At 49.3% G+C, this 22,272-nt stretch overlaps 5 protein-coding genes across 5 annotated transcripts; 2 read left to right on the top strand and 3 right to left on the bottom strand.

Moving 5' to 3' along the window:
• Positions 1-552: 552 nt before the first annotated feature.
• ARB_05576 (C2H2 finger domain protein, putative) lies at positions 553-2,522 on the bottom strand (the record flags this gene model as incomplete). The annotated part of the gene is made up of 3 exons (XM_003016133.1): positions 553-1,597; positions 1,737-2,410; positions 2,508-2,522. The coding sequence occupies 3 exons, from the start codon at positions 2,520-2,522 to the stop codon at positions 553-555; spliced, it is 1,734 nt and encodes a 577-aa protein (XP_003016179.1).
• Positions 2,523-3,140: 618 nt separating this feature from the next.
• On the top strand, positions 3,141-4,324 carry ARB_05577 (nicotinamide N-methyltransferase, putative; the record flags this gene model as incomplete). The annotated part of the gene is made up of 2 exons (XM_003016134.1): positions 3,141-3,609; positions 3,741-4,324. The coding sequence occupies 2 exons, from the start codon at positions 3,141-3,143 to the stop codon at positions 4,322-4,324; spliced, it is 1,053 nt and encodes a 350-aa protein (XP_003016180.1).
• A 64-nt stretch (positions 4,325-4,388) lies between these two features.
• ARB_05578 (S-adenosylmethionine-dependent methyltransferase, putative) lies at positions 4,389-5,389 on the bottom strand (the record flags this gene model as incomplete). Its single annotated transcript, XM_003016135.1, has 2 exons — positions 4,389-5,274; positions 5,316-5,389. 2 exons carry the CDS (start codon positions 5,387-5,389, stop codon positions 4,389-4,391), a joined length of 960 nt encoding a protein of 319 aa, XP_003016181.1.
• Positions 5,390-5,933: 544 nt separating this feature from the next.
• On the bottom strand, positions 5,934-15,119 carry ARB_05579 (nonribosomal peptide synthase SidE; the record flags this gene model as incomplete). The annotated part of the gene is made up of 2 exons (XM_003016136.1): positions 5,934-8,891; positions 8,961-15,119. 2 exons carry the CDS (start codon positions 15,117-15,119, stop codon positions 5,934-5,936), a joined length of 9,117 nt encoding a protein of 3,038 aa, XP_003016182.1.
• Positions 15,120-18,043: 2,924 nt separating this feature from the next.
• ARB_05580 (ABC multidrug transporter, putative) lies at positions 18,044-22,070 on the top strand (the record flags this gene model as incomplete). The annotated part of the gene is made up of 4 exons (XM_003016137.1): positions 18,044-19,383; positions 19,479-20,267; positions 20,341-21,645; positions 21,704-22,070. The coding sequence occupies 4 exons, from the start codon at positions 18,044-18,046 to the stop codon at positions 22,068-22,070; spliced, it is 3,801 nt and encodes a 1,266-aa protein (XP_003016183.1).
• Positions 22,071-22,272: the final 202 nt, after the last annotated feature.

Genomic DNA, 22,272 nt, shown 5'->3' on the forward strand with positions numbered 1-22,272 from the left:
CGTGATAATGGGATAAGGATGGTATAAAGGGTAGCTGTAGTGGTAGATGGGGGGTGGGAATATAAAGTACTAGAACGCCGCATGGGTAAAACTAAAAAAATAAGTAAAATGGATAAAGCAGATCAGTCGTATAAATCCTTATCGCATTCCGCTTCTCCCGCGAGAAGTCAAACTCCTAAGAGGCTTGTTGGTTGATAGGCTGATGTGTTTGTGATCTTTCGTATATATATGTAAAGTAGCAAGCAACTATGACAATTGGCAGAGGAAAGAAAGGGAAAATACGAAGACTCAAAAAGCAAAAAAAAGAAGAAAAAATAGCATAGAGATGATGGGAAAAAATGTGTTCAGTATCCAAGGGGCTTCCGTTCGTTTCGTTTCCGAGGTAAAAAAAAAAAAAAAAAATAAGTCATTCCATTCCTCCGACTAAGTAGTAAAGAAAATGGATTGTTTTTTTTTTTTCTTTGATCCAAAATAATATGGTAATAGAAGAAAGAGGTAGAAAGGGTTTAAGACAAGAAAAATATAGGAGAATGGCAGTTGAGTCGGGTAATCTCACTCTTCCATATGGCCGAAGACGCCATCGTCATCGTCATCCATGTGTACGACGGAAGATGGCGAGCCGCGGTCTGACTCATCATCTAGAGAGCGTGAGTGCTGGGGATTAGCCGGACTGGTGCTGTCGTTCCTTAGGTTGGAATGCTGGGTGATGGTGTCGGGCTTTATGTCAGCCATCTTGACGTCTCGTTCATCTGAGACACGGTATGATATATGCGCATGTGTGGCCATGGGAAGGGCGTCAAAGATGTTTGGTGTGGATGCGGCTAAGTTTCCGGTTATAGTCGCCCCTGAGACACTGCTGCCGCTGTTATGTGAGAAATTCATGCTGCTAGACTGGCCAGAGACGGTGCTGTTGTCTCCAAAGAAGCCATTGGAATGGCTGTTGGCCATTGCCATTGTGCTGCCGACGCTCTGGCCCAGGAACCGGGCGGGAAGAGGTGGGACTGGGGGAACATCCTCGAGAATGGCCATGGGCCCTGATCTGGGGGTACCAAAATTGCAGAGTTCGATTGCGGCGGCTAGACCGGCAGCATCGTCGTCGAGGACACCGTTGGTGTCTGCAGTCGACGGTCTGGTATCTGTGCTGGAATGGCGGAAGTGGGAGTGTGCAGGCGAGTAAGAAGGGACGCTGCTTGCGCTGGCAAAGGAGGCAGAAGGGATGGATTGGAGGGACTGGGAGAAGGAGTGATTATGATTATGATTATAGCTGCTATGGCTGCTGGGGTAGCGGTAAGGGTCGTTGGATGATTTGGACAAGGCGCCGTCATCACCGGTAGGGGGAGGCGTGGTCTCGGTCGAGCTGAGGCCGTCACGGAGCTCTGATATGCCAGAGACAGTCGGAGAGGTTGACGAACGGTCCGAGTCACCGCTCCCGCTGGCAGCAGCAGCAGCAGCAGCAGCAGCACGGGCAGCGGCCTGCTCCTCTGAGACGGGTTCGTTGAGCGTGACGAGGACGCTGGCGGCTTCGAGCAGCTGGACCTGCTGGTGTTTTGATATGAGGAGCTTTGATGTCACTGCCCATGCCGGATCGTGTTCCCACCTATGGCCCCAGATATGTCAATTATCGACGCAAGCAAGATAAAAATAAAAATAAAAACGGATTAATTTGACGCATGTATTAACCCATTGGCAGCATATATTATGTAGTAGATAAGGGGGGAAGAACGGGGTATACGCACATATGCTTGGTCAAGCAGCTGCTATGCTTATACCCCTTCCCACAGCGGTCACACTTGAGCTCGACGAGCGATCTCTTCCCTTCCCCCTTCATGAGATGCGAGCCCTCGCTGGCCCGCCTGCTCCTGTGCTTGATACTGATCGGCCTGCCAGCAGCCCCCGTCCCGGCGGGGAGCTCTTCAGAGACCGCACTGCTGCTGTTGAGGGAACCCGGCCCTGGCTTGCGATCGACTGCAGCCATGCCGTTCCTGGCAGCATGAGAGGAGGGCCCGAACGGGGACGAGGAGCCAGCAGAGGTCGACTCGAGGCCGGCCGCCCGCCGCAGCGAGAGCCCACGGCGGTGGTGGGAGGTGTGTATGGGCGCTCCGGCGCTGGCGCCAGACTCGCTGATGACGGCGGCCGCGGCGGCAGCGGCAGCATTGTTGTTGGTGTTGTTGGCTGCGGAGGAGGTCATGCTCTTCCGCCGGGTAACGCGGTGGTTGTAGTTGAGGGCGCCCAGGGAGACGGAGTGCGAGTGCGTCCGGCCGTTGCTGGCCTGGCGAGGGTTCGGGATGGCCTGGGGCAGCGGCCGCGAAGAAGAAGAGTCCTGCTGCTGCTCGAGAGCGAGGGAGTCGTTAGTGAAGAGTTGCTCGCCACGCTGGAGGAAGGAGATCGATCTCTCTCTCTCTCTCTCTCTCTGGGCCCCCCAGCACACACGCCCGCAAACCGCGGCCCCGGACGGTGCATTGGGGCATCCCGAGGCCGCTGCAGGCTGTCTCTGCCGATGTACGCACCTTGAACGAGGCCATCTTGGGCTGGTGAAGCGGGAGGAGGGAGGGTGGTCGGCCTGGAGTGTTGGTTGTTGTCGGTGGTTAATTATTTTTTTTTTTTCTTTCCTTTTTTTTTTTTTTTTTGACGAAGAGCCCGGCGCCAGGGGCAAAAGCTAAGATCCTCAGCAGGCAGGGCGACGGACGACAGGGACGAGAGCAGGACTAGACAGGCATTGCCGCAGGGAGAGAGGCAGGCAGCGGTCGAGGGAGGGCGTTCGGTGGTGAAGATGGAGGAAGGACGAAGTAGCCAGGAAGAAGTAAAAAAAAAAGGCGACGCGGTGGATCTCGGGGGTTATTTTTGGCTGTAGATCAAAGTCAGGAATACGACAGAGATTCAGATCGAGCGGGCGAGGCAGTCGACGGCGGATACGAGGCGTTTGCTGCAGCAGCGAAGATGCACTGTGGAAGTCGAGATGTTGAAGTTGAAGTCGGAGTCGGAAGTCTTAAAACTACATTTTGAGAGCAACAACGCCGCCAGCGACCAAAGTAACTAGTTAACAACTAACCAGCCAGCCTGCAGAAACGAGAAACGATACCACGGCCGCGATAACTGACCAGTCCCGTCCCCTGCTGCTACTGCTACGACCGTCCGGCTCGATGTTTCTCTCACGCTTCAGGAGCGACGACGACGAGGAGGCCGAAGACCTCCTGGCCAGCTTCCTGCCCGTCCTCTTCCCGGACTCGACGACCACCTGCGTCGGCCAGCCGGGCCAGCAGCTCGTCTACTCGTCGCCGGCCTTTGGCGAGCTCGCCCTGACGATCCCAGTCCATCCGCGGGACCAGGGAAAGGGAAAGACAGAGGCAGCAGAGGCGGCGGCGGACGGGCAAGACGGGCAGCAGAGGGCGCCGCGGGGGGAGGGAGTCGACCGGGCCTGCATGCTGTTTGCGCACTTCCTCTGGGGCTCGAGCGTGCTGGTGACCGACGGCATCGAGAGGGCCTCTTCTTCTTCTTCTTCTTCTTCTTCTACTTCTTCTACTTCTACTGCTATTAATTCCCCCTTTGAAGCTGCGGCTGACGGCTCAGTATGGAGCGTGAAGGGCCATGATATCCTCGAACTTGGTGCAGGCGAGTAGCGACTTATACAACTACATATAACAACACGGCTCCATGCCATCTGCATCCTTCTGCGTGTGCCGGCAGTGTTGCAGAGACAGCCGCTATCATCTCGTTAACAGGAGAAAGTTATGCATATATAGGTGCCGCCCTGTCTTCCATCGTCAGCGTGCTTGCCGGCGCAGAGTCTGTCACCGTCACCGACCACCCCCTCGCCCCGGGCCTGTACGGCTCGATACAGGCCAACATCGACCGGAATATACCCAAGCACCTCGCCCACCGCATCTCCGTCCAGCCGTACCAGTGGGGGGTCCTCGGCCAGGGCGGCAGCGTCGACGAGGAGGAGCTCGAGACCGCGTATCTCGACCAGATGGCGGGCTTTGCGGCCGCCAACCGAGCACGGTTTAGCCGCATCATCTGTGCAGACTGTCTGTGGATGCCCTCCCAGCACGAGAACCTGATCCAGACCCTGCTCTGGTTCCTCGCTCCTTCGTCAGGTTCGCCTGCAGGCATCGCATGGGTCGTGGCAGGTTTACACACCGGCCGACATATCGTAGCCTCCTTCTTTCAAAAGGCCGTCTCTGCCGGTCTGAAGATCGAGAAGATATGGGAGCGAGACATGAATTCTACCGAGGGAGAGACGACGAGGGAGTGGAAGCCCGTTCGAGAGGACGAAGGGCCGGAGAACAGAGCTCGATGGTGCATCGTGGGCTTGCTCAGCAGGTAGTTGGTTTACCTCCCCCTTACATAGCAGCTACTTCATATATAAATAGAAAAGCAAACTCCCCTTTTCATCTATTCCTCTGGAAGCATATAGTACATACTCCCTGGCCCTCCCGGCCGCCAAACCGGAACTTGGGATATTCAACCTGGTCGTACACCGTGAAGCCATGACCATCACCATCGCCATCACCGTGGTCTTTGGCAGTGAACCATGAGACCAGCTCACTCTCTGTCCAGTTGCAGCTGGTGATGATCAAGAACCCTCCCTTCCTGACCAGCCCGAGTGCAACGCCAGGATACTTCTCGCATATCCGCCTGCTCCCTCCCTCGGCAGACAGCGAGACGGCATCGAACGTCCCCTTGTCAAGCACGATATCAAACCCGCCTTGCTCGAACGGGAACCAGTCCACCTCCTTGCCAAACACACCGCTGCGTATGTCCGCTTCGTGTCTCGGGTCTAGAATGTCCCATACCTCGAACCGTATCCCCTCGTAGCCTTTGCCTTGACTTTGACCTTGACCTTGACCTTGACCGTCGTCGCCTTGACCCGCCAGCTGTCTGGCCAGCTCGATGCTCTTGACCGAATAGTCCACGCCCACCATGGGACCGCTAAACCCCCCTTCTTCACGCAGCAGAGTCAGCATGCTCCCATTGCCCGTCCCCAGGTCGAGTATGCTAGACTCCCGGCCGGCCTGCGAGTAGTCCGGCGCAAGCGGGAACTTCTCTGAGGTCACAAAGTCCAGCACCTTCTGCGGCGCATTGTGCTCGCTGAACCACGATGTCCCGATGTCCGAGTCGTCGTCCTCTCCCTGGCCATCGTCATCGTCCCCTCCGTCTATCTGCTGCTCGTCCCGGCGTCTCCGTCCGTCTCGCTTGGAGGACAGAAAGTGGGCGAGCGAGCTGTCGTAGTATCTTTCCCAGCTGCAGATGCCACAGTCAGCCCCACGATCATGGCTATATATATATATATATCATAAAGTAGTCGACTCACTTACTATTCTTTTGTCCCCAGCTCGCTGGGCTCGAGATGCTGGGGATGTGATCCTCCTTGCTCCTCCTCCAGGGGCATCTTTTGCTCTCTTCCTGGTGCTTGTTCGTGGTCAGTCGTTTTTCAAGGAGTTAACTCATGGATTCTCTCGCTTGTTGACCCGCCAAATTTCAACATCACCAAAGCCCAGCAGGAGAAGAATCACCGCAAGTCTTGGATCTGCATCCATCGGCCATCCTGACTCTCTCTGGCCTGCTATTAGTCGAGTATTAGGGAGTCTGGCTGTTCTCTCTACTCTAGCCCACCGTTCTCTCGTCCCACCAGTGTCGATGCCGGCAGAGCGAGAAAGGGAGACAAAAGTCATCTCAGGCTATGCTCCCGAGTTTTCATCTTTATTACTCTTTATTTAATTACTGTTATAAAGGAGAATTTGACGCTTGAATTCCTATTCAAATAGTTAAGTAGAAGACCCGACATTAACAGTAACATCCAATTTGATAACTAGACCATAAAGCTGAACCAGTGGAGATTGTTCAATTTGGCCAGAAAAGAAGAAAAAGAAGAAAAAGAAGAAGAGGAGAGAAAGAGAAAGGAAACCCCTATAATTACTCCCTTGATATCCTGCCTAGACTGAGAGATCATGGCACTGGAGACACAGCTCACGAAGGACTGGATGCTGGAAGACATCCCTCACGGTGAACTCAAGACCCCTTTGCCGGCCCAATGCCACAATCTTCATCGCTGCAATCGAGTCCCCCCCGAGACGGAAGAAGCTGTCACTTGCGCTGATACAGTCTCGATCTTCAATCTTCAGCACTTCCGCCCAGAGACCTTGCATCACAAACTCCTGCTCCGTCTGGGGTGGTGCCCGTTCGTTGGCCGGGCCCTCACTCAGTGCTTCGATCTCCCGCGTTGAGAGGGATGCTGCCATACGACGTAGCTCTCGCCGGTCTGCTTTGCCCGTGGCTGCAATGGGGATGCGTTTGACGGGTATATATGTCGATGGGAGCATGTACCGGGGCAGCACTTCTTCAATCTGCTTTCTGACACTGCTTATCATCTGCTGGACCAAGCGGTTGTACGACTGTCCGTTAACTTCTTCGTTCTTCTCGGAAGAGCTGTTGCTGCTACCGTCCACAGCTATAAAGGCCGCAAGAGTCTTGTCTGAGATGCCAGAAAGCTCGACCAACTCAGCCACCACCTGCACATTCCCATTCTCCCCCAGGGCGCCAGAATCTTGCATAAACTTAACAGCCAGAGAGCCGATGTGATGTTCAAGATCCCCCAACTCGACCCGTTGACCCCTGATCTTGACCTGTGTGTCTCGGCGAGAGAGAAAGAGAAGTGAGCCGTCTTCCTGGTATTGGACCAGATCCCCAGTACGATAGAGCCGCCCTCGACGGCCTGGATGTCTTCCATCGGGAGAGCCGCGTTGAAGCCATATGGGGTCCTCGACAAAGGCTTCTGCAGTCCTTTTAGGGTCGTTGAGATACCCTTCGCCAACAAGTGGGCCTTCAATCCAAAGTTCACCTACAGCTCCAACAGCAGCCAGTGCATCCGGATTTTTAAGGTCGACAACCCATGTGCACACCCCAACTCCCCGACCAATCTCCCCTCCTTCCAAGCAATTGGGGCCATATAGAATAGTGCTGGTGGGCGTGCATTCGGCTGGGCCGTAGGCCAATACTAGCTGCGTCTCATCCCCAGCTAGGCCTAGATCACTTGGTAGAATCGCTTCACCACCCAGAACCAGCGTTGATAGTCGGGAAAAGGCGCTTCTTGGTTCGACAATGCGTGCTACTGACGGCGTCAGATCAGCAACAGTTGCTTGGTACTTTTCCAGACAGCCACCAAGATCGTTCTCAAATTCCTCCTGGGAAGGGATACAGAGGGACCCGCCCGTAGCCAGGGCCCTCAATAGATTAAGCCAGAACACATCAAAGGCATAAGATGTGAAATCTAAGATCCTTGGATTACCACCAAATCCGAGAAATTCTCCCTGGTAAGCAATAGCACTGATAAAGTTCTGGTGGGTAATCACCACTCCTTTTGCATCCCCTGTTGTCCCGGAAGTAAACACGATATAAAATGCATCGGATGGATGCACGACTGGCCATTCAGGGGTAGCGATCGTGGAGCCAATAGGCAGATGTAGATCGTCTCCTACCTTATAGACTACACCCTGACCTAGGCTCTCAAAGAAGGGTTGATTCGAGACAGAAGACAGTATAACCGTCGTCTTTGAGCTGGTAAAGACCTGGCCTATAATTGAACGAAGCCTTTGTTCTGGAAATGAGATGTTGATAGCAGCAGCAGCAGCTCCAGTCTTCATGACCGCCAGCGCTGCAACTGGCATCCACTTGGACTTTTCGAAACAAAGAGGGACAATGCTTCCTCTACCAACACCTTCAGCAAGGAGATGGTGTGCAAGCTTGGATGATAATTCATGCAGTTCACCATACGTTAAATCCCCATCCCAAGCGTTAACAGCAGGAAAATGTGGCTGCTGAATGACCGTCTTAATAATCAAATCGGGTATAACACCTTCAACTGGAACTGGTAACTCGGCATTCCAGGCCCAAATGTTGTTCAAATCTCGGTGGCTGGCGACACTCACACTACATAGCTTGTCTTCCTGTCGATTTGTACCGAGTAATTGCCGGATCGTGTGTTCGAGTTCGTGGGTGAGCCTGATAGCACGATCCATACTGACAATGCCGGAGTCAAAGCCCATTGCAATTTCCACATCGTGGCTTTCTCCTTCACTAACTTTGATCACGATTGCATGATTGTCTCCCTTAAAGACACTTCCCTTCGTATCACCGTTGGTGATAATGGGGTTCTCATAACGTTCGATCCCTTCTGTTCTTGAGGAGCCAATTACGAGCAAAGTTTGGAAATTACAGGCAAATTCGGCTTCGTCTGACAAGCAAGAAATTTGCTCCAAACGCATACGCTGGAAGGGCTCCATGCTGCGTATTTGCTGCTCGATTTCTGAGAGGAATTGTAGAATGGTGTTGTTCCAGTTAAGCACAGTGCGAGTAGGCAGCATTTTTTGACTTCCTTCACCATTTAGGTGGCATACTCCAAACAGGCTTTCATCGGAATTAGAGAAGTGAGCCGTCAAGATAGCCCACGCAGCTCCAACTACAACTTCCGCGGGGAAGCTTCCTGGGCTAAAATCAATGCTTTTCAAAGTCAGATGTATTTTTTCGCAACGTTCAATTCCGGTGGTCACCATCTGCTTGACTTCAGGAAAGTGTACACCGCAAGTGTTAGAAAACTGGTCTTTCCAAAAGCTGTCGGCAATGGACCTTTCAACGCCGTATTTTTGTAGAAATATCTGATCAAAGAGAGATGTTGACTTGGCCGATTGATCATTGTTTATGATGGTGATTCCCTCTCGAAGATCATCACCTCCAGTGTTACTGTCAATATCGATGGTTAGCAGATAGTCAATTGCCTGGTTGAGCGCTTCATAGACCTCTTCAGCTATATGCTGGGTAATATATGGTTTTCTATATTCTAGCAAAAGATCGGTATGGCCATGACGATTTAGTGAGACGTTTAGACTCAAGTCGTACTAAGTACAATCAATCCACAGTTAGTTTCATATCATACTCTCACTATATCCATAGAATCTTTGTCTTACTTCATGGCCATCCTCATCATCCAATGTTTGGAACTTAATGCTGTATTTCTGAACTTCTTCCTTGTCATAAGAGCGAATTGAGAGGGATGTATTGAAGAGCCGTTGGCCAGACAGTCCAAGCCGGTGAAGGACCTCCCCAATAAACACATGCTGTATGGCCATGTTCTGTTCTGACTTCTTGGATGTGGCCCGGAGGACCTCTTTTACTGGTACCTCCATGTCAACTCGGCTGATAAGGAGATTAGCTAAAGGACCAACCATTTTCTCTACCCTCTCAATTGGAGCGTCACGCCCTGACGTGAGATAACTAAAGCAGACCTCCTTCATCCCTGTATAATGGGATAGGGTTATTGCCCAGGCCACCTGCAGAAAGGCAGAAAATAGGATATTCGTCTTTTTGCAGTAATCCATGATGTGAGTTTTAGAGTGCGGAGTGGAGCTAGACACCTCACCAAGCGTCTCGGGTATCATTCCTCGTGAGGATGGTAATAATGTGGGAAAATTGCAAGGCTTGATTCCATCTAAAATAGTCGCCCATTTAGCAGCAGTCTTTTCTTTGGGTGTCTGGCCAATGTAGCTAATCATATCACTGAACCTGGGGGCAGCTGAAAGTTCAAAGCCATCATATGTAGCTGCAAGCTCTTCTAGGAGCACTGCCATTGATTGAGCATCGTTCATGGTATGATTCATGTCGAGCCGAAATGATACTGCATTTGCAGCTTTCGATCGGCATATAGTTAACGAATGCTGCGGCTCATTCAGGAAAAAAGATGGGGGTTCTTTTTGGTTCAAAACCGCGATCGGATTATTGTCGTCAGTTTCCATCTGAATTACCCTTACTGGTGGCTTGTCTAGCACCATTTGGATAAAACCATTACCCTCGGGGTGAAGGGTAAAGAGAGAAGAGAGAACCATGTGCCTGCTCGCCACTACTTTCCAAGCCGCCTCCAAACGTAAGGGGCAAACAGGCTCACCAAAGGAGTCACAGCGGCAGATTGTGCGAGTGTGGTAAGAAGCAACCCCCTTAGCTGTACTTATGAGCATGCCCTCCTGCAAAGGCGAACAAGGATAGATAGCTTGGATTTGTTCTGGTTTGACCCCCATACGAGGCACTTCTTGCTCAAGAAGGATATCCAAGCCTTTGTATGAAAGGGGAAGGAGAGGAAAGTCACTCAACGTGAATCCGGATGGAGCCTGGGCAAAGTTGTGGGAGAGAAACTCTAGATCCTGTGAGAAGTTTTGAATCCACTTTTGAAGACGGTCACTCTGCATCATCTTATGAAAGATAAATTCAACCTTTAATTCGCCGTCGGATACAGCAGCCTCTATATCAATCATTGACTGTCGCCGGGCCGATTTTGAGACTTCGGTTATCGCCAGAAGGGAATCACTGGACTCGGAAGGAGAAGACGGATTGAATAGCCCATCTTCTTTCTCCAGCTGCTGGAATCGACCCGTAAAATTGAGCACAATCTCAGGGGTATCATATGCTTCAAATGCCAGACGACCAGATTCACTATTGTACCGGCAAGCCCAGAATTGCTGCCCATTTGCAGGCACCTTGCGTCGCGTGTCTTTGACAAGCCTGACCACGTCCCGAGATAGTGAGTGGTGGAGGTTAATTGGAATTGCGAAAGGATACATGGAAGTAAACCATCCCACTGTACTAGAGACATCGACTGGCTGCTCACTAAACTGTTCACGGCCATGGCCTTCGATCCAGATCGCTGGTGTGCTGCGCTCCGGAAATGTATGAATAAATGCGTGGAAGAGAGCACTAAGAATAAGATCAATCCCTTCAGTCCCCAAAGAATCATTACTCTTCCCGAAGAGCAGAGAGCTCACGTCTGAGGAAAAAGACACCTCCACAGCCTTGCATTGGCCATACGTATTCTCATCTGAGGAAACACCCCAAAAGCCTATCTGAGGCTCGGGAATCGAGTAAGGGAGTACTAGCAGTGGTGATAATGTGCGCCCTATTCGGGCCTGGTGTGCACACCAAGCCTGGAAAGACACTGTCTGGGCAGAATGCAGATTGCGGGATTGCAGGTGGTCTTCTAAATCAGCCCAGATAATTCTCCAGGAGACAAGGTCTATTACCAAGTGATGGGCAGACAGTAAGAGCATTTGATTGCCCGTAGGTAGATTGAACAGATCGCAAGCGAACATAGGACCATTTCGAATATCCAGATTCTCTTGTCGACGCTGAGACTCAAGTCCTACAGCAGCATGGTCTTTCATTGTATGTTCTGTTAACGCAAATGTCTCCTTACTGTACTCTGCAATTCTTTGCTTCCATGTATGCGTGTTCAGGTCTTTTTCAAAGCGTGCTCGTAGCATATCGTGACGTAAAACGATGGCTTGAATAGCTGCCTCAAGTGAGGCCCTAGAGACAGGGTTTTTAAGATCAAGAAGAAAGAATTGATTGTAATGATTTAGCCCATCAGGGTATGTATCAAAAAAGTTACGTTGAATCGGGGAGAGATCAAAAAGGGCCGTTGAATCTTCCTCGAGCTTTGGGGATAACGGATTTTCTTGAGACAATACATCCCGGCAAACGTTTGCTAGATTCCGGATTGTTCGTGATAGCAATATATCACTCACTGTTAAATGGATGTTATGCATGCGACATTGGGAAACAATTTGCATAGCCGAGATGGAGTCACCCCCAAGCCGTGCGAATGTTGCGTCAATTGATGCCTCCTCTCGTGACAAGTTGAGAACAGACATCCACGTATTCTGCAAAATCGCCTGTGTTTCATTCAATGGCTCTTCGCTGTCGTTGCCAGTTTCTTTATTTTCAGCAGCAGATGACTTCGCTTGCGAGAGCAGGGTTCTACCCATAGCACGTAGGCGCCTCCGATCCGTTTTATCATTGGTCACCATTGGGATTTCCCGTAGAGGGAAATACATGGTAGGGACCATATATGATGGAAGTAGCTGTGTTAATCGGCTAGCAAGCTCTTCTGTTATACGCTGCACTTCAGTATTGTGTGAATGTTCATCCATTTCTTGAGATCCTTGAAGCGCCAGAAAAGCCACTAGTGTCAGGTTTCCGGTATCAGAAGCTTGCTGTACTGCCTCAACAACAATTTGTAGTGTGTGTTGCTGAATGGCTCGACGAATAACACTTTCAATTTCGCCTAGTTCAACACGCTGGCCTCGAATTTTGACCTGGTCATCTTTTCGACATACGAAGACGATATTCCCATCAGGCTCATATCGAACTAAGTCACCAGTACGATACACACGTCCACGGCGTCCAGTATTCTGTACCAGCCAAGTAGGGTCTTGTATAAAAGCTGCTGCAGTCTTTTCAGTATCATTAAGGTATCCAGCACCGACAAGAGGCCCTTCGAGCCATAGCTCCCCAACTGTGCCTACTGAGGCTAGTTGTTGGGGGTTGTCTTCTTCTACAATCCAAGTGACAACCCCAAAACCGCGGCCAATCCTAACTCCGGTTGCATCCAGGGGGGAAATAAGCGCCGTCGGAGTACACTCGGCTGGGCTATAGGCATTGATAATTTGAGTATGGCCTCCCGCCAGCAATGCGTCGGAGGGCAATATCATTTCTCCACCAATAATCAGTGTGGTTAAACTTGATAGAACATGTTTTCCTAACGCTCGAGCAAGTGAAGGTGTAGAGTCCATTAAATTAATGCCATATTTTCTCAAAGAGTCCGCCAAGTGATTTTCACGTTCCTGTGAAGAGGGTATACATAGACATGCTCCTGCAGCGAACGAAAAGAAGATGTTGGACCAAGAAACATCAAAAGCGTATGAAGCAAAATCAATCACCCGCGATTTATCATTGTATCCTAGAGCCTCTCGTTGGTGGGCAATAGCAGTACAGAGGTTTTGGTGGGTTATACGAACCCCCTTTGGAGTTCCCGTGCTGCCAGAAGTGAAAACAATATATAAAAGGCTCTCGGGATGAATCACCGGTAATTCTGAGCCTTTTGATTGACATCTGTCATCCAAATGGTGACAGTTCCACCCTATTATGAATTGCTGACGTCCAAGCCTCTGGGCTAGTGATGAGCTCTGTTCGGAACATACCAGTACTGGTGAATTTGTCTGAGACACTATCTGGGCTAACCGTTCATACGGTTGCTTCATATCCATAGCAACAAGGACTCCACCAGCTTTTACGACAGCCAGAGCTGCCACAGGCATCCAGAGAGACTTCTCAAACAATAGAGGTACTATAGTTCCCGTTACCCCCATCTGCATCAGTTGCAGTGCGAATTTGGTGGATATCTCCAGTAGATGTTGATATTCCAGGCTGCCATCCCATGCATGAATAGCCAGGGAGTTAGGGCATTCTAAAGCCTTTTTTTCAACCATCATATGGACACACTCAGGGACAGGATCGGGTACATGTGAGTTCCATCGTAACACGTCGGCTAATCTCCTGGAAGTAAATGAGGACATTGATGCAACTATGTCTGCTAGCCTTCCCTGTCCATTGACATTATCTGCTAAAAATCGTAGAATCTTCTCAAAGTCTTCAACAACGCATGTCATTTCCGACTTGGGGAAGATGCGTGTATCAAACTCCATCCTTGCGTAAACACCATCGTGGGCCAGTCTGCAGTCAATATCTATGGCATACCTGCCATCACATGGTCGAGGTCCTACTGACGAATGGGGAAGTTCCTTGATAAAGGGCCGCCCTGAGAACTGGGTATCATCTGGCGTGTTATTATGAATGACAAGAAGCGAGCGAAATTGACAAGCGATAGCAGCATCCTCACTGGAATGACGGATGTTCTGCAAGCCAGTTTGCTCGAAAGGGATCATATCGGCCATCTGACGATGTACTGCTTGCAATAGTTGGTGAACATTACCTTTCCAGTCAACCTTTACCCTGATGGGAACTGTGGCAATAGCAGGGCCCGCCATATGTTCAATTCCCACAACCGCTGCCTGACGACCCGTTACTGTTACGCCGAATAATGCCTCATTAGAGTCAGCGCGAATGGCCAGTACTAACGCCCAAGCAGCACGAACAATTGTGGCAGCCGTGAAGTCACTCCGTCCCCAATCCAGTCCAGACACATAGCGTGTCATGATAGTTGTCAGGATATCCGGATTTAGATCCACATAAGCCGGCAAGCCTATCCATGGGAATCCAGTGCCTTGAATGCCCGCAAATTGATCAGTCCAGAAGCGATGGGCGGCAATTTCATCGATATTTTGAATGTATTTGATGTATGGACTCATGTCTAGGAGTTCAGGCCCTGGTTCTTGGTAGTATGCATGTTCAACGTCACTTAGTATTAAGGGGATAGACCATCCGTCATATAATGCATGGTGCATTTCCCAAGTGAAGTAGTTAGTGTCCCCTGGCATTCCACTGATTATACCAAAGCGAATCAAAGGGTCGCCAAGCCCCATGGGAAGTTCTTTGGGCGTTGCCCTTTTTCGGAATTGGTCAAGGGTCGATTCGAACACCCATTGCACTTCCTCGTCCAGAACAACTTGGACAATGCCGTAGTTGGGTAAACTAACGATCCGCGTACGTAAGATGGGATTCGATGCAACAACTTGATCCCAAGCACACTTGAGACGCCCGATATCGATATCCCGATCTATTCTGTAGATTGACTGCTGTACGTACTCCTTGAAATTGCTGCGTGTTAAGGCGAGCATACCCTCTTGTAAAGGCGTACATGGAAGTACATCTAATACTTGGGATTCCTTAACATGGCAAAGGTGTGACGCTTGAGTGCGAGCTTTTTGTGCATCCAATGACGATTTAAGTAACGTGAAAGGTGGAACAAAATCACGGTTGGATGAATTAACAAGCGAGCAAGCGCGAGCAACAAGGTCTATTAGTCGGGGCCATTGAAAAATATCCCTCACTGTTACTAACAGTCCATGTTCATATATCATCTGGCTCAGGAGTATGGCGCTAGAGGCCGAGCCGCCGCATTGAAAAAAGTCATCATGCTCTCCAATAGAATCGGGCGGGACTCCGAGCACTCGAGACCACAACAGTCGTATCTGGTTCTCAAAGCGAGACTCTAAGGGATCGGCAGATGCAGACGTGAACTTAGCACCTGCAGCTATTAGAAGGTCGTGGTTGACAAAAGAGTGTAACTCCTGATGGGATGGCAAATCGTCTTGGAATTGCAGAACCGAAAGAGGTAGCATGGTATCTACCCTGTATTATGGGTTGTAAATGTAAGGTTGCCAAACGGAGCCAGGATAGTCAATGAAGGCTTCATATGCCATTTCTCTCAATTGAACTGCCCAAATTCGGCCGATCAACTCCATTATATAGACCGGGCCGGCGGCGTGGAGTGGCGTCGGGAACTTTTTCAAGAGAAATAAGTAGATTGACCCCTCATGGATTCCATGTCACAGAACCAGAAGAAATGCATTTCGATCGATCTTCTGTGGTTCTTTTCAGCTCATTGCCAGGGTATCAACTTGATTTTTGCAGTCGTTGATGTTGTCCAGCCATCTCAAACGAATAAAACAAAAGGGTTGCACCGCTCCTGAGCATGCATCCATCGGTTTTCTGAGCCCGACGTTCCACTTACAGTCGCAATTATGCGAGCATATATTGACAATCCTTTCTGTGTTTTTCGTTGTCTGGCCATGCTTGTGTCTCTGCGTAACCGAGTGATGGTAGCAATTTAACGGGCCTCTCCGCCCATAGTGAGCTTCCCAAATAATAGAATGTCAATTTTGCAAGCTGATGGCAACAGGGGAGCTACCCATGCCCTCCTGTCTTTGCTTCGAAAAACGTATGACTTGGTATCTGGGCCGACGCGCATGGCTGGTAAGGCAGTCGCAAGTAACCTAACTCGAAGATGATGATCATTTTCGGGTGGTATCACACGAAGGATTCCAAAGCACGATCACGCAGTTCTAATATCAATTCTGCCAAACAGTGTACCTCGGGCGTTGGATGTTGGCCAAAACAATCGGAAATAGGCGATGTTACAGAGGTGGCTGAGCGGTCAGGCGACCTGTCGTCTGGGCCCGCCAAGGCGGCTGACCGACGCGGTCCCACCGCACACTGGCCAATGATCCTTCGAGGAACCTTACCTTCAATACCTCACGAACTAGCTTTCCTCCATCGTTAGACAACCGTCTAGATCTCAAAGTCAGGGCCAATTGACTACATAAGTAGGATGCAGCTGAAGGATTTCAGCTGAGATATTAGCTAACTAACCGTTTTTTCTCCTACCAGCCAAAAGTTCATGCTTCAATTAACGACACGGACAACGACTTCCATTTTGCTTGTGGTCAACTCACCGCTGGTGTGAGGATCTGGAGGTTGGCTAATACCAGTAGAGTATTTTGCTACCGAAGATCTATCTCGGAGTGTTCGGCTTAGAATTATGTAAAAACCAGTCAAGTTTAAACGGGTGCAAAACCTTTTGATATATGGGCTGAACCCAAATCTTATCACCCAAGCTATTACACCGTAGCAGGATTTTTGTCAAAGGATTACCTGCATATCTGACCAAAGTTTACTTATAGCCTACGGCTTTTTTTCTATATTTAGCGTTTTGCTAGAAAATGCTACCGAATTCAATACAGAAAAGTAGCCGATATGCCGGCTTGGTGAAAAGAGTGGTAGCCGGTTCAGCACAATAATTCTGTACTTGGCTCTCCTAGCTCAATCCCATCTTAGACGTATTACAGACCCATACTATAATGACTGCAGTTTGATAACTTCAGCCCCTTACGGCACTTGTGATACTACCATCTCACAATCCCAGATAGTGTACAGCGTATACAGTCTCTCTTTACAAAAGGTTTGGAACCGATTAACTGTTTTATCGTCAATACGTACGGTGAAGACTCATATAACCTAACTTGTTACTGACAGGCGGGTCGGAACCAGATGTGTACTTCCAGGACTTCAAGGAATCGTAAACTATCAAATATAGCTAGATAGGCAAGGGTAAACCGCAGTAAACCTCCGATTGGTATAGAACTCGTCTGTTCCTAAAGCCTGTCATCGATTAGCAGACAGTTCGCTAGTGACTGACCAGCCTACCCGTTCACTCTCTTGACCGATAAATAGCGCGTGAAGGGGCCACTCACCATTTCGGTGTATGCATGATATAATCATCATTCGTCCTCAGCGATGTAACTTGAGACAACGCTATTTCTTCGAGCGTCAAATACCCTCAGATATTAGGAGCTATAAGTCAGGATTTCAAGCACATGATTCTTACTCTACAACTTAAAAAGTGTCCACATCTACGGAGTACAAGAGATGATATATACTTTGTCTCATTTATTAAACAATTGGCCCTTACATCTACTGTCAAACCTCCGGTATTAAGTTGCACAAAGCGGCCAAAAAAGTTCTGATGCATGCTAGCTTAATTTTGGTCCTTGATCGAGTCCTAAATATAAAAAAGTATAAACATAAATACCGTACGGATATGAGGCACTCATTTCTAGAACACAGAGCTTTATAAAACATTTGCAAATACACAAGATGTTGCCCATACTTGGGGACACATTGGGTAGCGCATGTTGGTTCTCATCAATAACGCCTACTCCGTATATAACGAGCAAATGGCCTGAGAAGGAAACCATGGATTTGAAATCCACCAGAATCAGTAGTCATAATCAGTTTATCTTGCCTCCATTGCAGGTACAGAATATGATGTGCCCAATAAGTAAAGAGAGAAAAACCAAGGAACGTCGAATTCCAGGAGAAAAACCACAATCCACTAACTATACCGAACCCCTGAAATTGTGGAAAGGTGTGTTGACCAACGCCCAACATCTAAACAAGCATGGATAGGTCCGAGCGGGCCAGGGTGCGGAACCTTAAATTGACGTTCAAAATAAACTTTCACTAGTAAGTAAGGAAACGCGCGCGTGTATTGACCAGGGTGAAATAATACCGTATTCAGCGCGGCATAAATACCAAACACCGGATCCCACGATCGCCGGTGAAGCATACGCGCACCGCCGAACCATGTCAATGCCGCACTGTAAATGAGTCATAAATATTCTTGGGAGAATACTTATGGAAAGACCTTTCTCGAGTGAAAGGGAGAGATGAATGCCCAGCACAAATTAGGCGGAACTGGATAACCATGCCAGGTATCACGGAGCCTCACATGTCTAGAAGTCACTCTTCTATAGTTGATCAAGATGAATCCGCCAAAAGTATTCTCCAGCGCCAGCTGAATGGGCTTCCGACGCGTTCGACGAAGGATTCTACTGTGCTCGCCTACGCTCAGCCCTTGGATATAGCTTTGATTGCTCTAAGCACCCTGTCTGCCATCATCGCTGGTGCATTGAACCCGCTTCTTACGGTCATCTACGGCCTTCTAGTTGGCTCATTTCAAAGGCATGCATATGAAATGGAAGATAGCTCTCGATTGTCTTCCAGTGTTTCCAAGTTCACTCTCTACTATGTCTATCTTGGCATCGCAGAATTCATCCTCATATATATCGCAACCGTGGGATTCTACTATTCAGGGGAACGAATTACGCGGAACCTACGACAGGCGTATCTCAAAGCCATTATCCGGCAGAACATCGGATTTTTTGATACCCTTGGTCCAGGAGAGGTCACGACAAGAATATGCGGAGATATGAATGTCGTCCAGGAAGGTATCTCGAGTAGAATCTCAATATTTCTCACGGCTATTGCGACATTCTTATCTGCTATTATTATCTCCTTTTTGAAGAACTGGAAACTCGCCTTAATTCTCCTTTCAACTTCTATTCTTCTAGGGGGAGCAGAGTTTGTGGGGGCAGCATTTGCGTTAAAGTACAGCAGAGAGAATTCTGCGTCCCTGGCTAAGGGAGCATCAGCTGCTGAGGAAACATTTAGCTCTATCCAGCATGTTTCTGCTTTTGGGATCCAGGCAGCTATGGCCAGACGCTATCAGGTCTATCTAAATACTGCTGAGAAGTGGGGACTGAAGATGCGTCTGTCAGTTTCAGTTATGATAGGAGCCGTCAACGCATTGCCGTACCTTACATATGCATTGGCATTCTGGCAAGGGTCTCGCTATATTGTCAGTGGTGAGTCAACCGCTTCTGCAGTCGTTACAATCGTCCTAGCGACAATAATTGGGGCCTTTGCGGTTGGGAGAGTTGCCCCAAGTGGAGAAGCCTTTATTAGTAGCATCTCGCATGCGGGAACTATTCTCAAGGCAATCACTCGCAAGTCGCCATTGGATCCATTTTCTACTGAAGGACATCAGCTACCAAAAGTCCAGGGCAATATTGAGTTGCACAATATCAATTTAACATACCCATCTAGGCAGCACGTACAGGTGCTGAACACGGTAAGCATGAAATTTCCTGCGAATAAAACCACCGCCTTAGTGGGTGCTTCCGGATGTGGAAAGAGTAGCATTATTGGGCTGATTGAACGTTTTTACGAGCCTACGGGAGGCTATATCAGTAAGACTGTTCTGAAGTGAGCCTGAGCTGACCGTTGATACTAATATTACCTGCTCAACTGGTAGCATTGGACGGGCATAAGATATCGGACTTGAATCTGAACTGGCTTAGACAGCAAATTTCGTATGTTGTCCAGGAGCCTGTCTTGTTTAACCGGAGTATTTTTGAAAATATTCTGCTCGGCTTCCCTGACCCTGGGTTGTCGCGACCAGACCATGAAACGCAGGAGCTCGTATATTCTGCTGCCAGAATGGCAAATGCCCATGACTTCATCATGGCTCTGCCCCAGGGGTATCAAACTGAGGTTGGGACCAAGGGGCTGCAGCTCTCAGGTGGCCAACGCCAGCGGATTTGTATTGCCAGGGCCATTATCACTAACCCAAAGATTCTACTCCTTGACGAAGCGACATCAGCCTTGGATGTCAAGTCAGAACGAGCAGTTCAACAAGCGTTGGAATCAGCAGCGCAAAACCGCACGACAATTGTGGTTGCTCATCGTCTATCGACTATTCGCAATGCTGATAACATCATAGTCATGTCGAATGGCTCTGTGGTTGAACAGGGGCGACATGATGAACTCATGAGAAAAAGCGGGATGTATTCCGCCTTGGTAGAAGCACAGCAGATGGACATTCCCGCACAGCATCCCGTAGAAGAAGTAGAAGAGAAGCACGTTCTAGAAAAAGAGCGCACGAGAGAGGTTGTTACGACAGCCAGTATCGAAGTGAATCCATGTCCGGATGGCAGCCTCCACGACAGGCATCAGCAAGATACCCAAGAAGGACGGCGTCCGACCTTTAAGACCTACTTCCAGACTGTAGCACAACTTAACCGAGAGGAGGCACATGTAATTTTTACTGGTGTTTTTCTCTGCTTCATTGCAGGCTGTGTGATCCCAGTGTAAGTCTTGATAACTATTATCAGCGGTTACCTTGCTACTGGCAATGATGATAACAGGGATATTCACCAACAGACAATCCGTTTTCTTTGCAAAATCGATCAATGTTGTTTCTCTTCCACCATCTCAATATGCTCAGCTTCGGAACGAGATCAATTTCTGGTGTCTCATGTTCCTGATGATTGCTATTGTCAACTGCATTGCATGGGTTGGCCAGGGAACATGTTTCTCCTATTCTACGGAACGACTATCTCATAAAGGCAGATACCAGATGTTCAGGTCTATTCTTCGACAGGACCAGGAATTCTTTGACCAAAAGGAGCATTCACCTGGAGGATTATCCTCATTCCTCTCCACGGCACCCACGGAGCTCGCGGGCCTTAGCGGTGCGGTAATCGGCGCCTGTTTGACGTTCATTGCCACTATTGCAGGAGGAGTCATCCTCTCCTTAGCGGTGGGCTGGAAACTTGCCCTTGTATGTGCAGCAACAATTCCGATAATGACAGGCTCCGGCTACATTCGACTCAGAGTTCTCTCGCTCTTTGACGGCCAGATGCGGGCAACCCATCAAGAAGGTGCCATGTATGCTAGTGAGATAATCACGGTTATCAGATCCGTTGCCTCGTTGACGCTTGAAAGCCATGTCCTAGACGAATACAGCCGGATCCTGGCCCAGCGTGCAGCCAAAACTATGAGATTTATTCTGATAACCTCCACTCTATATGCTGCGTCCCAGTCTTTTACATTCTTCTGCATGGCACTTGCGTTCTGGTACGGCGGAACGCTCCTGGCGGATTACGAATATAGCATGCTTCAATTCTTCACATGTTTTGTTGCTTTGATCTCAGGGGCCCAGATTGCAGGGGCTATCTTCAACTTTGCTCCAGATATGAGTAAAGCGCTACATGCTGGCCAGCGTGTGAAGGAGCTCTTTGAGCTGAAGCCTAGGATCGATACGTGGGATAACTCTGGCCAACGCATTACTGGCAGCACTGGACAGATTGATATTGTGGATGTCACCTTTAGGTATCCAAACCGCCCTGAACGACTAGTTTTAGACAGGCTCAACCTCAGTATCGGCCGTGGTCAATATGTGGCATTGGTAGGGCCTAGCGGCAGCGGTAAGAGCACTGTGATTCGCCTATTAGAGAGATTTTTCGAACCGACTGAGGGTAAAATCCTCGTGGATGGAAAGGATATTTCCCAACTCAATATCAATGACTACCGGAGCTTAATGTCCCTTGTTGGCCAGGAACCTACCCTGTATGAGGGGTCAATCCGGGATAATATCCTTCTAGGCACCGAGAGAGAGGTAAGGGAGGATGAGCTTGTGCAAGTGTGCAAGAAAGCGAACATTTACGCGTTTATCTCTTCTCTACCGTGAGTAGTCTGGGCCAATGTGATTTGTCATTTTATGACCACTGACGAATACTTCTAGTGATGGGTTTGCAACCCTAGTTGGCACTGGGGGAACTATGCTCAGCGGAGGCCAGAGACAGAGACTTTCAATTGCCAGGGCGCTGCTTCGGGATGCTCGGATTCTGCTTCTTGACGAGGCCACGTCAGCGTTGGACTCTGAGTCTGAAAAGGCGGTCCAGGACGCTCTTGATAATGCTAGCAGGGAACGAACTACTATTGCCATTGCGCATCGACTGAGTACAATCCAAAATGCGGACTTTATATGTGTCCTGGATCATGGCAGGGTAGTCGAGAAGGGCACCTATGCCCAGCTGCTGGCCAAAAAGGGGCTGTTCCATAATTTGGTACAGATGCAAAGCTTAGGGGCTGTTGGACCAGTGAACTAAATAACGGTAAACAAATACACAAGAAGCAGATAATCCAACCATGTTTTCTCAGTATGAGTTGCATCTGCTGCCATGTAAGCTCGTAGACTCTTGGAAACCAGGGCAGGTTCTGGTCATACAAGCATCGCTGTTGTGCAATTGTAGACTTCATCTCCAATACACCATTCTCCGCTTTGAGATCTGCGGTATAACGTCGAAACGC

The sequence above is a fragment of the Trichophyton benhamiae genome (genome assembly GCF_000151125.1).
Source record: "Trichophyton benhamiae CBS 112371 chromosome Unknown contig01145.0, whole genome shotgun sequence".
In the NCBI taxonomy this organism is placed as follows: Eukaryota; Fungi; Ascomycota; class Eurotiomycetes; order Onygenales; family Arthrodermataceae; genus Trichophyton; species Trichophyton benhamiae.